At 43.9% G+C, this 15,542-nt stretch overlaps 1 protein-coding gene across 5 annotated transcripts in view; it reads left to right on the top strand.

Moving 5' to 3' along the window:
* Positions 1-15,542, top strand: part of arhgef25a (Rho guanine nucleotide exchange factor (GEF) 25a) — a 45,716-nt gene that overhangs the window by 16,163 nt on the left and 14,011 nt on the right. For 3 of the 5 annotated variants that reach the window (XM_029506949.1, XM_029506948.1, XM_029506952.1), the window contains 2 exons: positions 13,914-14,236; positions 14,697-14,807. In XM_029506949.1, the coding sequence (XP_029362809.1) occupies positions 13,914-14,236; positions 14,697-14,807 (434 nt within the window). The remainder of the gene's footprint in view (positions 1-13,913; positions 14,237-14,696; positions 14,808-15,542) is intronic. The other 2 variants (XM_029506951.1, XM_029506953.1) reach the window with 1 other exon arrangement.

Below are 15,542 nucleotides of genomic sequence, written 5' to 3'. Positions count from 1 at the left end.
GAGTTTCCTTTTGACAGAAAACAGCCTTCTTGGCAAATGCAGAGGAAAAATTGCTGTGACACGGCGAGTACATCTTTTTATGTCTCGACTGGAGAACCTTCCTTGTCATCAGCTTATAAGGCATACTTCAGACATTATGGAAAAAGCAACAAAAATAGCTGAAATTGAAGGTATGCTGCTGGACTGCTGTGGCCAAGCTTTGTGTTCAGCAGTCTGAGGTATTTTTAAATAGAGATATTTGCATCCCAGCCCACCCTCCGCCTCGTCATCTCCTCCTGCCCTCCCACCCTACCCCCTGTCTGCTCTCTGCTGTGCAACTGATCTCCTCCATATTGTTTCTCTCTCGCGACACACAAGAGGTGAAGGACAACGGCGTAGACAGACATATGGTGGAAGACGGGGTGAGGACGCGTATACAGTAGCCACCCATTGCTCTCATTCTCCCAGCTGGATGAAGAAATCGGCTGGTCAAAATTTTGGTTGAATGTTGTATTATTTGGCGACCTGGAATGTGAACACTAACTGGAGCATTGAGATCATTTTCAGGGCATTCTCAGTTTTCTTTCTCTCTCTGTCTCTCTCTCTCCTTTTGGACTGGACGGCACAAAGCCAGTCAGCCAGTTATTAATTATGTCCGCTCGCCTTTTCACAATTTTCCTTTTTGCTATACTACGCAGCCTTGCTCTGACATATCACTAGGGCTCCAGTGTACTTCCCTTCCTCTATTTCCCATTCATTTCCCTTTCTTTTTTCCCTCTTCCTTATGGCCCTGTTTGTAAACGTGCAGAGGAGAAGAATGAGGGAACAAATTATGAAACACAGGAGTACATTCCATACCTTGTTTAGAAAGAATCCTCCAACGGCGCAGAGGATGAGAGGAGCCACTTCCCCCTGTGTTTCTACCCCCACACAGGCCATATGGGCCTTCTTATCTCCACAGTCTTCGGAGGTTTCTGTGACATTTGCCCGTGTCACACCAACGCTTTAGAATAATGACAGTAGTTTATTACTCAACTCTGATTATGTTCCATCAAAATCGAAACATTTTTAGGAAATATATTGAAGTGCGATCAAGTGTAGAAAAAAAGGTGTTGGCTTTCCACTCACAACATCTTTTCAATCAGCAAGAATGGTCACTAAGCCTTAGCAGCAAGTTTCCTACGTGGATTACTTCAGACTAGAGAGGCGCTCTGATTCTGGCTGCTCTCCTCTGTGAGTCTCCCCAGAGTATACGTGAAGAGGCTTTGCTGAGAAACTTTCCAAAACACAGCACATAGCAAAGCAAACAATGGGAAATGATAATATTGAAAGTGATGTGGTAGTTGTGTTGAAGAAGTGAGCTTGGACATTGACGATAATGTAGATGAGCGGGAAACGCAGCTTCCTGACACCACTGCCTGCTGCGTCTGGAATTGGTTACCTTGCCCTAATGTTATTTATCGCACAAACAGTTAATATAAGGATCTTACTGGTTTGTTAGTACGATGTTTTAAAAGCAGCAAGAGCCTTGGGCACAACAGCAGAGATCAGTATAGACAATGTGTGTTGTATTGACCTCTAACCTAAATCCTCCAGTTTGTTCAATACTTTGAGCAGAATGTAGTTGTACAAGTTCATGTGGGTCATCAGTTGCATGAAAGTGCCTTTAAATATTAGTCAATCATAGTGAATCCTGAGAAAATTAGGACTCTTTGGACACTAATGGACAAAGTTGGCCCCGTTTCTTGAATCTGTTCACTCCAGCAGAAAACATGTTTGTTGTGGAATAAAAGTACACAGAAAGGTTTCACTGAGAATATGGTAAACAATTTCCCTCGTTTCTGCCTGCTGTTAGCAAATCAAAAACTGAGTTTTCCCTCCTTTGTCAGCAGGCACTATTGAGTGTTACCACACACAGCTGAGACAGCCTGCTAGTAGCACAGTGGTTAAGATCATGTACAACTTAGACATCACTCGCTGCTTGATACTGTGTGGGGACTCGTGCTGCATGTCACACACCCCAAACCCCGAGTTAAAAAAAATGTACTGAGCATAGCAGGAAAACAGGACAGGATTTTAAGGATGCAGATTTAACTGAACATCCCCAAATAGGTATCTGTCTGGAATTTAAACATTTGTTTCGATGTAGGTCATTAGTTAAAAATTTGTAGGTTTCTGTTCTAACAATCAATTGAAACCTGTTGACAACTGACAAGAAAACAGAGGGACAGTTTGCGGTTTTCCAATGGAGCAGCTGATCAGGTAATGTGGGAAGAAGCAAGTTAACTGCAGCGAAATGTATGCAATGCCAACAAAATGTATATTTTTTATTGGCTTGCTGGACTTGCATGAAATACATTTTACTTGAAACTGATGGCTCATAAGGTTTTCAAAACTGTTCAGTCCATGGATTTAGACTGCGGACTAAAGGTGAGTCTGGGCCTCATAAAACGCCCTCTTAACCACCATATGGAGAGATCTAGATGCTGAATTTGATTTGAAAAAGACAAATGCTGACAGGTGCAGATGGCTTTCTTGAATTTGGAATTTGTTTTTTGAAAGCATCCTTTGTGTGTACACCGTATTGTTTTGCAAATAACCACAGCACACAAATAAATTCAGTTGTGTGTTACTGTGTATTTATCAATGCAAATATATGTAAATTATAACACTGTGTGTGTGTGTGTGTGTGTGTGTGTGCCACTGACAGGCATGTGTGTGTTGTGTGCAACATGAGTTAGGGTGCGCCCACGTGTAGGTTGATTTCATGCCTTGCCGCTTGCTAATCTTTTGTGCCGCTGTCCCTCACTCTCTCCTTCTGGGTTTAGTTGCTATGGCAATGCGAGCACAGAGGTGGAGATGGGAAGGGAATGACAATATGTGCTTGGAAAGCCCATTGAGTCTGACCGCGAACCTCTGTATCAGCACATCTTCAAATCTGCAGGTCAACACAGTACTGCTGAAGGTGTGTATCATGCCACTTCTGGTGGAGCTACACACCTGAAGGTTCAGACAAATCCTACCAACAATTTACATCTGACTTGTTTAGGTACGTACAGCAGTCCTGGCTACGTGTTGTTTAGAGGAGTGACTTTGTGCATAGCCAGCATGAAAAACAGCAAGAGACCAGAGCCAAGGCCAGGAGAAGAGATTTGCTTCCTCATGGCCCAGCAGGCACCACAGCTCAGCCTCCTCCTCTGCTGACTGGCACTGTTTCAGCTGCCATATGGAATCACAATCGCTTTTAATTTGCTCTGTGTTCTCAGCCACCTCAGACTTAATGGCACCCTTGTTTAGCCCTCAGAAGAGAAGTGCGTGCCTCTCTCTCTCACTTTCACTTTTTAGTGAGAGAGTGAATGTGTGTGTGTGTACGCATCCTGATAATCAGTGATGATTAACAGTACCAAGTGTGTGCATGTTGCCTTCTGCCAAGCAGACTGAAAGGGTAGTGTTGATCATCACTATGATTATCTGAGGGCACGCACACAAACACACATCCAAACCCACATATCCCAAAACCGATGAGGCTGATGACAACGTATGAAGTCCCACCTCCAAGCTTTGCAACCACTGGGCTGTACATACAATTCCCCAGCGTAGCAGAGTGCAGGATTAACACAACCTTCAGCAACTCAAGAGACAAAAAGATGTGGGGAAAAGGTAATCCAATGGAGGAAGGCAAGGGATCCCAGGGAGCGCGAACAAGGTGGGACCTCCCCAAGAGGAAGCTTACATGAGCTGACCTTTGGAGGCACGGATCGCCTTCCTGTTGAGAGCCATTTATGACACCCATCAAACCCCTGTCAGCCTGCACAGATGTTTTTTGATGGTCCAATTTGCAAGCTCTGCAACCAACAGCCTAACCCCATATCCAAACAGGATGTAAGACAACCCAGACCCAGGACAGATACAGACGCTGCACAGCAAAGTACTGGCCATGCTTGCTGACATCTTAAAGCAAGAGGGGACCACGAAATTTCAATACAAGAATAAGGTGCCACCTGTAATAATTTCTGGAACCTAATTAGACCAGAGCAAGTCTCCTGCAGTCAGCCCAAGCATGGGAGCTTAGGGTAGACCTGGAGAGATGGCTCCAATTCCCAGATGCTGTTCACACCAACGTAAGACCTGATGAAGTCCTGTCCAGTACAGAAAGAAAGATGATCATCCTGGTGGAGCTCATTGTGTCATGGGAAGAGGGATGTGAAGAGGCATTTGGGAGAAAATCTGAGACAGGTGGTACCCAGTTGAGGTACGAAGCAGAGGCTTCCCAACCCAATCAGCTTGGAAGCTCTTGACAGGTATAGGACTGACAGGTAATGAGAAAACGAAGGCAGTGCGAAGCAGAGAGATCCTCTTGCTGGATATGGAGTGGGAGTGAGCAGTAGCTGGCCACCACTGCTGACCTGACAGCAGCAAAGTGTTGTGGTTAATGGCTGTAACACTTTATGATGCCTGGTAACCATCGGATGACACAAGCTTCTGGCTAAATCATATCAAATTTTCTTATATAGCGCCAAATCATAACAGAGTTACACCAGGTCACTTTGCATAGAGCAGGTCTAGACCAAGCTCTTTATGGAGTTGTTAAAAAGACCCAACTATTGCCTCCAAGAGCAAGCACTTGGTGATTGTCATGGCTTGATGACAGAAGTAGAAGCACAAGGATATATATTATCAGCGCTCTGGTTTTAAAATCTCACTGTGAATGTGAAATGGACTGTACTGGAACTTTAATCCCTTGAATCTACCGCTGAGTGTGTGTTTGTGTGTATGTGTCTGTATGTTTGTATTCCTCAGAGCTCACATTAAAGGAAAGCAAGGCAGCTAGTGGCAGGAACTTGGCTAGTTTCTCTCTGAGCAGTTTTAAAGGAATGTCTGGAGTTTCTAGGCGCACTAACCACATACATTGTTCCTGTGCCAAAAACCTGCGGCAGCAGTTGAAGGATGGCCAATGTCTGTGGCGAGATCGCTATTGCTTACTCATGCAGATGCACCTTCAAATGCTGAGCAGTTGCTGAAGGAGTGAATGAAACATTGCCTCAACAGTAGCTCCACAGGAAGTAAATACACAACCTCACCACTCAAAAATTATCAATAGACTCACGTTGACCTGATTCTGACAGTTGTACCATTGGTGATTTGGATGTGTCTGCCACTCAGGGCAGTTTCATAAGCACTCATCAGGAGAAGTATTTGAGCCACTCTTTCATATTGTTCCATGGACAATAGGATTAATGCCAGCATAATCTTTCTATGCCTGACATTGCTTTGGTGCTTTACACTGATGAAAAATACGCCAGAGTCTGATTGTGAGTGCTAATAGGTAGGAGATGGACTCGGATGTTAACTTGTTAATGTGTCAGTCGACTGTCTACCACATATTCCCTTCAATGCTCCTGAAATCACAGCCATGTGACTGTGTGTCTGCAAAAACTAGGTCAGTAGGAGGACAGGAAATCTCGCTTCACTCGCCTGTCTGACTGCAATGTGTTGCTCCAAAAGTTGCTGCATGCTAATGCACTCACATATGGCACACGCGGATGAAAACAGTTGTGCTGTTGCATGCAGGGAAATGTTGTGCATGGCATTGGGAATAAACATACTTACTGCTTAAGGCAGCTCCCTAACCGCCTTTCTTTCCATCCCTCTCCCCTCTGCTACTCTCACTCAAGGCTTTCGCTTCAGTCTGGATGGCATCTGTCTGCCTTTAACCTCCATTTACTGCTTACTTAAATCACAAATAATCTGCTCTTCCCATCAGCCCATCTTTGAGGCATCTCACTCTTTCTGCTGCTCCTTAACCTTCACAATCATATTTACTTGAAAGACGTTTCAGCTTCATTATTTCAGTTGCTTAAGTCAAATTGTCAAAACAAAGATAAGGAGAGCAGCTTCAGGTGTGAAGAAGATGACAAAAATGTATAACCTCCTACCACCCTTGTCCCCTCCAGGAGGAATATACTGTTGACTTTAGCACTTAGCCCAGCATTAAACATGAGGAAAATGAAATTACAATCACTGTAAACTTACGGCTATTTAACATCAATTCAGGTTTCATTATCACATTGATATAGCAATAAAAATGATTTGATAATCACTACAACTAAAAGAAACACTGGTTTCACAGAGCTTCTCAAACATCTGGCTAAAGGTGTTCTGATTCACTACAACATCAGTAATATTTTATCTTAAATCGCTACACAACTGTTGCATGAGGTACAACTCTACCGTGTTATAGACAAATCCAAAACAAAATGTTTAGTTGCATTGCTGTTTCGGCAGTATTAATCTTCTTACAATAAAGAGAGAGGAACCACTATGGCTAACTCTAACATTTGACTGGAATTTGGAAGTACACAAGCTAACATCACACACTGGGATAGATAACGTTAGCTGACAAATCAAAAGAGATCAAAGACATCAGGCTAATGAGGAGTGTGACGCTTGACATATCAACAAGCCAGTTCGTGTTATCACAACTGTATTGTTGAGGGATTCTTAGAAGTTGAAAACTGGCCTCCCAGAGAGGGCCCTCCTTAGTCTTCTCACTCTTCTCAGGTGTGTGGTGCAGTCCAAGCAGAGAAGCCAGGAGATTTTTTTGATGACTCAGAAAGTCTCATTCAGTTCATTAAATTTCCCATGACCTTGTATCTGCAGACCCAGACCTTCCAACCCTGCCCAATTTCAAAAACTCACTGCATATATGAATTATTTGGGATCAAAAAAGACAGCTCTTTACTTAAAAGTGACCACTTTGAATCCCCGTGGTGTGAAACAGTTTACTCTGTCAGTTGGTTTTGCATTTTGAGTTTGTGCCGATCTCAACAGATTTGGAGAAGAGCAGGGCATTGCATCAGATGAGGGAGCTATCTGTCCAAATCCCAGGGCAGGATCCAGCCAGAGTTGAGAAAACCATGCAGTGCTGTGAAAGGCAGTAGGGGAAGGCACAGCTAGAGCGTAACAGAAAGAGGGAAAATCAAGATGACTTTTAAGGAAAGAAGGAGGTCAGGAGAAAGAGAGAAATGTGCCAGAGTTTATTCATCTGAGGCAGAAGAAACATTATAACAGCAGCCTCTGACCAACTGGATTAAATATAATCAAAGAAAAGTACAAGAGGTAGGAAACAAAGTTATGAGACCCAAAAGGTAAAAAAAAATTGCTATACAGTAAAAGAATATGTAAAAGTTCATCAGAGGACAGTAAAAGAGTTTCCGGTCAGATGTTTCATGTACTAAGTGCCTCATTGTCTCCCAGGGCTGTCTGCTTATCTGAGTGCCTGAGTGCAGCCCAGGTCCTGCCAGTTGATGGGAAGAGTGTCCATTTCCTCTGAGTGGGTGAAATGTAATATACAAATAGAGCCTGGGCTGCAGATAATAAGGTGGGAGGGCAATGAACGGCAGAAAGAATAGAAAAGATAAGAGTTCTTAGTGATGCAGGTGGGCATCTGTGTCTACGTGTTGAGTGCCACACTGCTGCGCTGGGGTGATTATCTTTCAGGGGGCTGACATTGACTGACATCTCTTAGAGTCTCTTAGACTCAGCTGGACATTTGACATTTTTGCAACTGTGGTAAACAGCAGGTCACCTTCCTCTGCTCTGCTGTTTAGGGCTCCTGGATCTCAGATAAACAGTCAGCAGCAATCTGGACAAATAACCTGGAGAAAATGTACATGCGTGTGAATTGGCAGAGTCAAATAATGCTGAAATATCTATAAGGTCCAAAGAGATTGACAGAGAGCTCCTGAGTGAAGCAGTTGTGAACAGTTTTGCTCCATTATAGCCGACGCTTTCAGCCTGATCTGTCGGCTCAGCAGCATTCACTTATCAGCTGATCAATAAAGGGAAGTTGGGCCAAACTTCCCAAGAGGGACCAACACTTATCGCACATCCATCAACACCATCTCCCCACCAACTCCAGTACCAAAAATGCTGCTTTTCCATTTCCGGGTCATGCTGGAGCCAATCCCAGCTCGCACTGGGCGAGGGTGAGGTACACCCTGGGCAGGTCGCCAGTCCGTCACAGTGCTATCATACCGGAGCACCTGGAGGAACCCCATGCAGGCACGGGGAACATGCAAACTTGGCACAGAAAGGCTGGGATCCGACGCCACAACCTTGTTATTGTGGGACGACAGCGCTAACCGCTACGCTGTCATGCTGCCCCCTCTGATTCAATCACAATCCAAATTAAACGTCTGTGACCTTCACGAGAACATTGCATCAGATGACTTACTTTTCCACATGACTGGGCAAGCTTTATCAAAGAACGTTCCCGGATAACTAAATTCAGCTGCAATTAAATTTGAATCTTTGGTGAGCAGAAGTGGTTTACTTATAAATCACATGAAAAAGATCCAATGATGTAGAGCTGCTACAATCAGGTGTAAATAACCATTATTTGGATAACTGATCAATTGTCATCAAGTAAAAATGCATTTGATGTGTCTGCTTCTCAAAGGTGATGCTGCTTCACCTTGAGATCTAGATTACTGTGATGATGATCTGTGTGATTTTTTTTTTTGCTTTTTTTAGTTGTTAAATTAAGAAAAGAATGGCCAGTTGCAGCCCTAAAATGATTTTGTCACACAAGGAGAAACAAGGTGGACTAGAGTTCAAGAAAAATCCAAGTCCAATACTGGGGCAAAAATTTAAGTAGAAGAACTGCAACTACTTTGCAGCAGAAACCACTCAGCTCTAAAGTTACACACTAAAGCAACTTTTCAGTAGAGCTGTCCGTCCTGGCAGCTGCTCTTGTGTTCAGACAGTGAGTGGGCAACTGGTGAAAGTCCAGCATTAACTAAATTCAATAGATCGGGCCAACTTAATGCAATCTACTTGTTCTCTACTTGCAACTGTTAATTATCACAAGCACATAAATAATTTTCGAACTACATTATCAAAATCTCCCGGGTTAATCTTTTCTTGGCAGTGCAATTATGGACATGAATGTCACTGGGTGCCATCAGCACATGGTAGGGCACAGGGAGAGTGGGAAGATTTTGATTTTTTTTTTTTTTTTTATGTCTCCCAATTTCCTTGGTGTAGGTCTGTAATGAAGTCATTTTCTCTCATCTTGCAGTGCATGGGGAGTGCAGAGGCTTATTGTTCTGAGGGTGAATTCATCAACTTTGTGCTCAAACATTTCCTTATGACAAAAAATCCTTCGATATTATAAACTTCCTTGTAATGGCTTGTAAATATTGCAAAACTTTCTGGGGTCAACAATCATTTGGCGAATTGCAGGGTTGCTCTGCTATTGTTTTTAATTCTAATTGTTTTTGTAACACGCACACCTCTGTGCATGTCCCAGGTAAGAATATGGCCACGGTGTATAATCCTAATCCTACCTGGATTATTTCTCCATAACGATCAGCTCATTCTTCATCATACATCGTGGCCGTATTATTACCTGGAACAATCATTAGCTTGTATCCAGAGTTTGGATGTCTTCTGTGGACATCACTGACAACATGGTCCAACTCCTCATCACTCACAGCTGAATACAGGTCTGCCTTTCTGCACACGCACACACAAAAACATGATCAAATAATGTCCCGGTCCTTGTGTGTGTTGTTACGTCTGAAGCAGTGAAGTACATCTTCTAAATTTGCCGTCAATATCTTTGTGCGGATATAACACCAACAAATGTAAATAAATTCCTCTGCACTCTCTCTGTGACCTGACTGCAGCTGTAGTCTGATGGAGCTACCAAACTCAGCTGTTTCTGTCAAAGATAACGTCAGTTAGTTAGCTTACAAGCTAACTGTGCTGTTTCTTACCTTGCTCTAGGTTTCTCCCAGCTTCACTGTCACCCCCCTTTTTAAAAATATTTGTTGAGAAAAATTTTCTTATTCTCTTTTCTTTTCCTTTCTGACTGCTGACTGGACATTTTCCTACCGAACTTCAGACAACAGAAAACAGCCTGGCATAGCAACAGTAACCAAGGGGGGCGGGGCTTAGTGAAGGCTCGGTGGCTAAACCATTTATTGGGGAAAACAAATAAGAAGCTTATGTAACTCAAATATTACAAAATCTTTCACTTAAATAGTGAAACAATTACATATATTTTTACATTTAATGAACTGGTACATAAAACTCTGTTCGTCTTGTCCCTTTTTCCTCCATAAACAAATCATCTCAGTGGGTGATTGTTTGGTTTTTTACTGTTTTTTTTTTTTTTTTTACTGGCTTCTCTGGTCTCTGGACGGGTCCTGTCTCCGATCTAGTCGGCCTAGGTCCTGGAGGGGGGGGGGGGGGGGGGGCGCTGTATCTGGATTAGGTCAGTCCATTACTCGTAACCAATTAACCAATTAACTTAGACGTGTTCAGGTGCCCACACAGGGAATTGTGGAACCTTTCACTTACTTGCATCACTCACACATCAGACAAACAAGAAGACATACAGAGACATGCTGTCTCACCTTTACACTGCAGTGTGCTTTACTTCCCAAAATGACAGACACACAGCTCGCTTTTGTAGAGATTAGATGGTGAAAGGTTTGCAAACACAAAATAGACTCAGCATTCGGGAACTATATAGAAATGTATGTTGATACTTGTGGCACATGAGATATTGTGTTAAAACAGCTGGGTAAAGTCCACACAGCTCCACTTTAGGGGAACCGACTCCAAGTCTTCTGTCCTGAGTCTCTCGTTCACTTGTCCCGTGGCCGCTGCAGTATGACCGGCCTGAGCATTCCCCTTTAAGCAGGTGGGCTTCTGGGTAATGTGTGACGTAGTCAGCACGTAGCCATGCTCTGTTGTGTGTACGTTTGCAGAGAAGTGTGTTTGTGCCTCTCTCAGCAAAATAGCTGAATAACGTCAGTCCATGTTTTCATCTACTCCGCCTCTCTTTTTAGCCCGGACAGCCAGTTACCATGGTTACCAGCAAGCCAAGCTAAGGTGAAACGAGACTTTATAGCTAGCTACACTAGCATATGCTGAGCTAGCTAAAGTGCGGAGCCGCGACTCTAACTCACTAATTCTCACCTCCATTTTTGCCATCATCCTGAATCTATGACAAGAAGTACTATCATAAAAGGAGGCAGAGGAGGAACCAGACATGGAGCACACAGGACAGTCTGTTAATCAAGATGAATAGCAGAAACAGCAACACGAAGTAGTACACAGCACAACCAGCAGAGACTGGACCCCCACAGACCTCCACAGACTGGACCCCCGGAGTCTGAGACTGTGTTTATTGTAGAGAGTAGACCAGAAGTCTCCATATCCGGTCCTGGATGGTTCCTGCTCCAACACACTGACTCCTGATCAGACTTCAGCAGAGCTTGACGACGAGCTAAAACCTGCAGGACAGTGTCCCTCCAGGACCGGAGCTGGAGACCTCTGGTATGGACCAAACCCCTCCTGAGACTAGAGCCTTGTAGGGCCTCTTTAACTGAATGTATTTCTGAGCTATAGACATGTCTCACAGTGAATCACAGCAGTGTATTGTGTAATGACAATAAAGCTACTTTCCTTTCCTGTATTTCCTGAGGGCTTTTTTTTTTTTTTTTTTTTACTTTTACTTACATAATTTTTGAAACAAATACTTGTACTTTTACTGAAATAATATTTTGACGAAGCTACTTTTACTTGTATTGGTAAGTATTTGACAGGTATAGTATTTGACAAGGAGTATCTGCACTGAGTTGTGTACTCTGTCAACCTCTGCTATGGTGACAGATGCTGATCCTCATTATGAAGCTCGTACTATGTACCCTGCATGTCATGAATCTACATTTGACAGAGCTCTAACGTGTCCCTTTGATGAAGAGTTTCAAATGCTGCTGTCTCCACTCACTTTTAATTGGTTCCAGGCCCACAGAGGGTGTCAGTCCCTCTTTTGGTTTCTTCCCTTCTTTCATTTTTTTGGATAAACTATATCAGCTGATATCTGGAGGTGGTTAGAAATGGATTTACTGGTGTCTTGGCACTGTGACCCTTGAACCCTGGCCTGGCTGAACCTGAGCAGGGAACAGAAGGTCATTCAAAACCTTTGGGCCTGGCCCTTTTTAGGAGGCCTGGGGGGGATTTCACCCATATCATATGTGCTCAGCATCAGTTTTTACATCATCTCTCTTTGGACAAGCTGGGCAATCTCAGAGACGGGGGATGCTTTGCCTCAAATGTTTTACAGCACCAACCATAAACATAATGGGTTTCAGATATTAGTTGTTTTTTTTATTCTTGTGTGCTGTGCTGTGCTGTGTTCTTGTGTGTGTGCTGCTACATTTCACAAAGGCCAAAGGTTTGAAGGGAGACTGCGCTTTTTCTTTTTTTTAATTAAATGTCGTCTCATGCTGTAGCTGCCTCCCGTCTCTGTACTCTTTTTCCCCCTTGTCTCTTCCCCCGTGGTTACCCCCTCCCTTTTTGCTGCCACGCTCATATCCCCCTCAGACTTCTCAGTCTTTCATGTGGATGTATTGGGAATGACAGAGGATAGGAGAGGAAATTGGCAAACCTGAGATCACTCACATGCATTCATGATGCCTGAAAGATGTGTAACAAGTTGTGCCAAAGAAATAGAAAATGCTGTCTTTGGTAGAAATACACAGACAGAGAAATTAAAGTGATTTTGTGTTTGCAGCAAGAAGCTACGAATAATGTGTTTATCAACATTTGTGTACTGGAGGACTTATTATCAGTAACATAAGTGATTTTCCTCTGAAGTTAGCCACTTCTAAAACACTGTGACTGATGGTAGTGGACATTTTTACACAGTTCCCTTTCACTGATTGTTACAGTGCCTGTTGTTGTATTTCCAGGGGAAAGTAATTGAATGAATGAAGTGTGGAAAGTTTAAGTGTATGAACACTGAAGAGGATTGCAAAATTTATCCTGGCTTTGGCTTTTGAATTTGGGACTCTAAAACAGATTACACTGGGCCAATGTGCCTCCTGCAGTATGGGTCTGCACTGTTGAATGCTGTGATAAGATCTTCCTCACATAATGAGCACTGAAATGAGGTCAGTGTTGACTTCTTAAATTCACTTATTCTGAGCGACATTTGAAAGTGTCTTTTCTCTTAAGCTGAAGGGGAGTGAGTTAATCACAGCAGAATTGCTGTGAAATTGCTGCTGCAACCCAAAAAATATCAAAGCATGGCAGTGAGAGTGTTTCCCCCATCTGCAGGAGAGTGGTGATCAAGGGGGCAGAGGTCGGGTCTAGGACAAGAAGATGGATGGGAGGTATGCCTGACCTGCGTTTGCAAACCACAGATAAAACACTCCAGACATGCAGCTCAGAGGAAGAGCTATCTCAGGACCGAGGAAGGCAGGAGGAAGGGCGGTCAGCAGGATGAGAATGCAAGACAAGACAGAAAAACACAAACAGTCCCGAGCGAGGACCTTCCCTTCTACACAGGATTAAAGTGGATGTCCGGTCCCAGCAGCCCCCTCAGCTTACTTCCCATGTCCTCCTGACATCACTGTACAGCAGTCGATCTGTGCTGGAGTTTTTCTTCACATCAAACACTGACTGTCCTGACCTCAGCTGTCTCCCTCGCAATAGAGAGCGTGCGCTGGTCATGTGATTGGACACAAAGTCAAACATAAAAAAAAAACCCAACAGCTATGGTCTGCTTGACATAAATGGAACAGTATGGCTCACAGCTGCACAGCTGTGTTTGAAGAGAAAAGCTATTTATATATCCACACTGTTCCCCACTATTTCTCTCTTTACATCTTCACTGTCCCATATGTGTGTTGACACATCTCTAGCCCTGCTTCCTTTCACTCACTTACACTGTAGCCCTGATGACTGATTCCCTTTTTCCTCTGTTGTCAATGTCCATTAACTAATAGATTCATTAGCTTTGAAAGTCTGAATGTGGAGAGTCCAAGTGTCCTCTGCTATTTGACTGTAATTTGTCAGATATCTCCTTGGTGTTTATCAGTAATCCATTTTCCCTCTCATTCTCTGTTCGTCAGACTCATACTCAGCAGCTGGCAGTGAGGGCAGCATCTCCACCTCCGTGGCGTCCCTGCCCCCGCAGGCATCAGGCAGTTCAGCCCCCAGCTCCCCGGGCTCCAGACGCTCTGTGAGCACCCTGAAGAAGTGGCTCACAAACCCTGTTCGCAAACTGAGCGCTGGGGCCACGGCCAAAGGAGAGCGTCAGGTCCGCAAACTTGAGGGAAAACCTCAACCTCCTCCATCTCACAGCCTCAGCCAGGATCAAGGCAGCCTCCTTAGACCTGATGAGAATCTGACCATCCTGCCTGTCACCCACAGAGAACTGGTGAGCAGCTCAAATGCAAGTATTTTTCTCTCTCTTGGCCACATGAATGTAGCCAACACGGTTTTAAATGCAGGTTGATTCCCTTTACACAGGGAATACATTCATAATTAAATTCTATTATTTGCGTACAACATAAACTGGTTCTAAGGTAAACATGCTTAGCTTCAGTCTTATAAATACAAGTGGCAACAGCCTGACTGTGGTTTGTTGGAACACAGAAACAGGATTGATGTAAGGTTGATCCACAGAGGGCTAAGTATCATGGCAGGTGACGGTGATATTACATAACAGCACAACTGCTGGCTCAGCCTGTAGGAACTCACGCTGCCATGTTCTGTTACTCATTTGCTCTCCTTTGTTGTTGTACAGCTGTCTGTCGCATGTCTGTGTATGTGTATGTGTGCCAGAAGGCATGAATATGCTACAGAGATTTTGGATTTTGGAAGTTTATATTGCATGTGGGGATGTGTTCCAGGAGTGGAAAGATGGCCTGGCAAGCCCCGAGGATCTGTCACCGACTACACTACAGTCCCCCAGCTACATAACGGACTCCATGATTGGCTGTACGTCACTGCCAAACGCCCAGGTCTGTCAGCATAATCATCACTGTCAAACCAACACTCTCTGTGAACATAATGTATCAGTCACCTCTTCATGTTTTCATTTTATTCCAAAAGACCTGGCAGTAATAAATATCTTGACCTCAAGATATGAAGATTCAAACTAAGAGGAATCAATTATCATCATGTTTTAGCTGCCAGTTCACTGTAGACAGTCTGTGAGAGGGGTAGTAGTAATAATCTCAGTGGGGACCCTGCCTGGCGGGGGCAATGACATATGTGCTCTTTGTCTCCTTGGTCCCCCAGCCAGATCTGGAAATGACTAACTCTAGTGTTGCTGCTGGCTCAACCATTGAGCAAAACAAGCCCACCGATGCACACTGCTGTAACCACATACACACACACACACACACACACACACACACACATACGTGACCAGGGATGCAAACAAATGGGCTCATACATGGGGATATAATGTGTAGTACATGCACACATAAACAAAACGGACCAAGTGCAGATCGATGTACCTGAGGCCATTTGACAGCGACCTGTGTGATGCATGACTCACACTTAACATGTCGCCACAGCACAAGCCTGGAGATATACAGGAGATAACATGAAATGGCAGACTCCGGTTTTGTGTCGTGACCATGAATACTATATGTGCCAATATGTTTCCATCTCTCCTTTAAATGCCTGCAGTCATAGCAAGGGAGCAAGTCACAATATTTCTTTCTGCCGGCAGAGACTGGGCTACGCTT

The sequence above is a fragment of the Echeneis naucrates genome, chromosome 7, assembly GCF_900963305.1.
Source record: "Echeneis naucrates chromosome 7, fEcheNa1.1, whole genome shotgun sequence".
Lineage (NCBI taxonomy): Eukaryota > Metazoa > Chordata > Actinopteri > Carangiformes > Echeneidae > Echeneis > Echeneis naucrates.
Note: the sequence above shows the minus strand (reverse complement) of the source record. Positions and strands in the feature narration are given on the sequence as shown.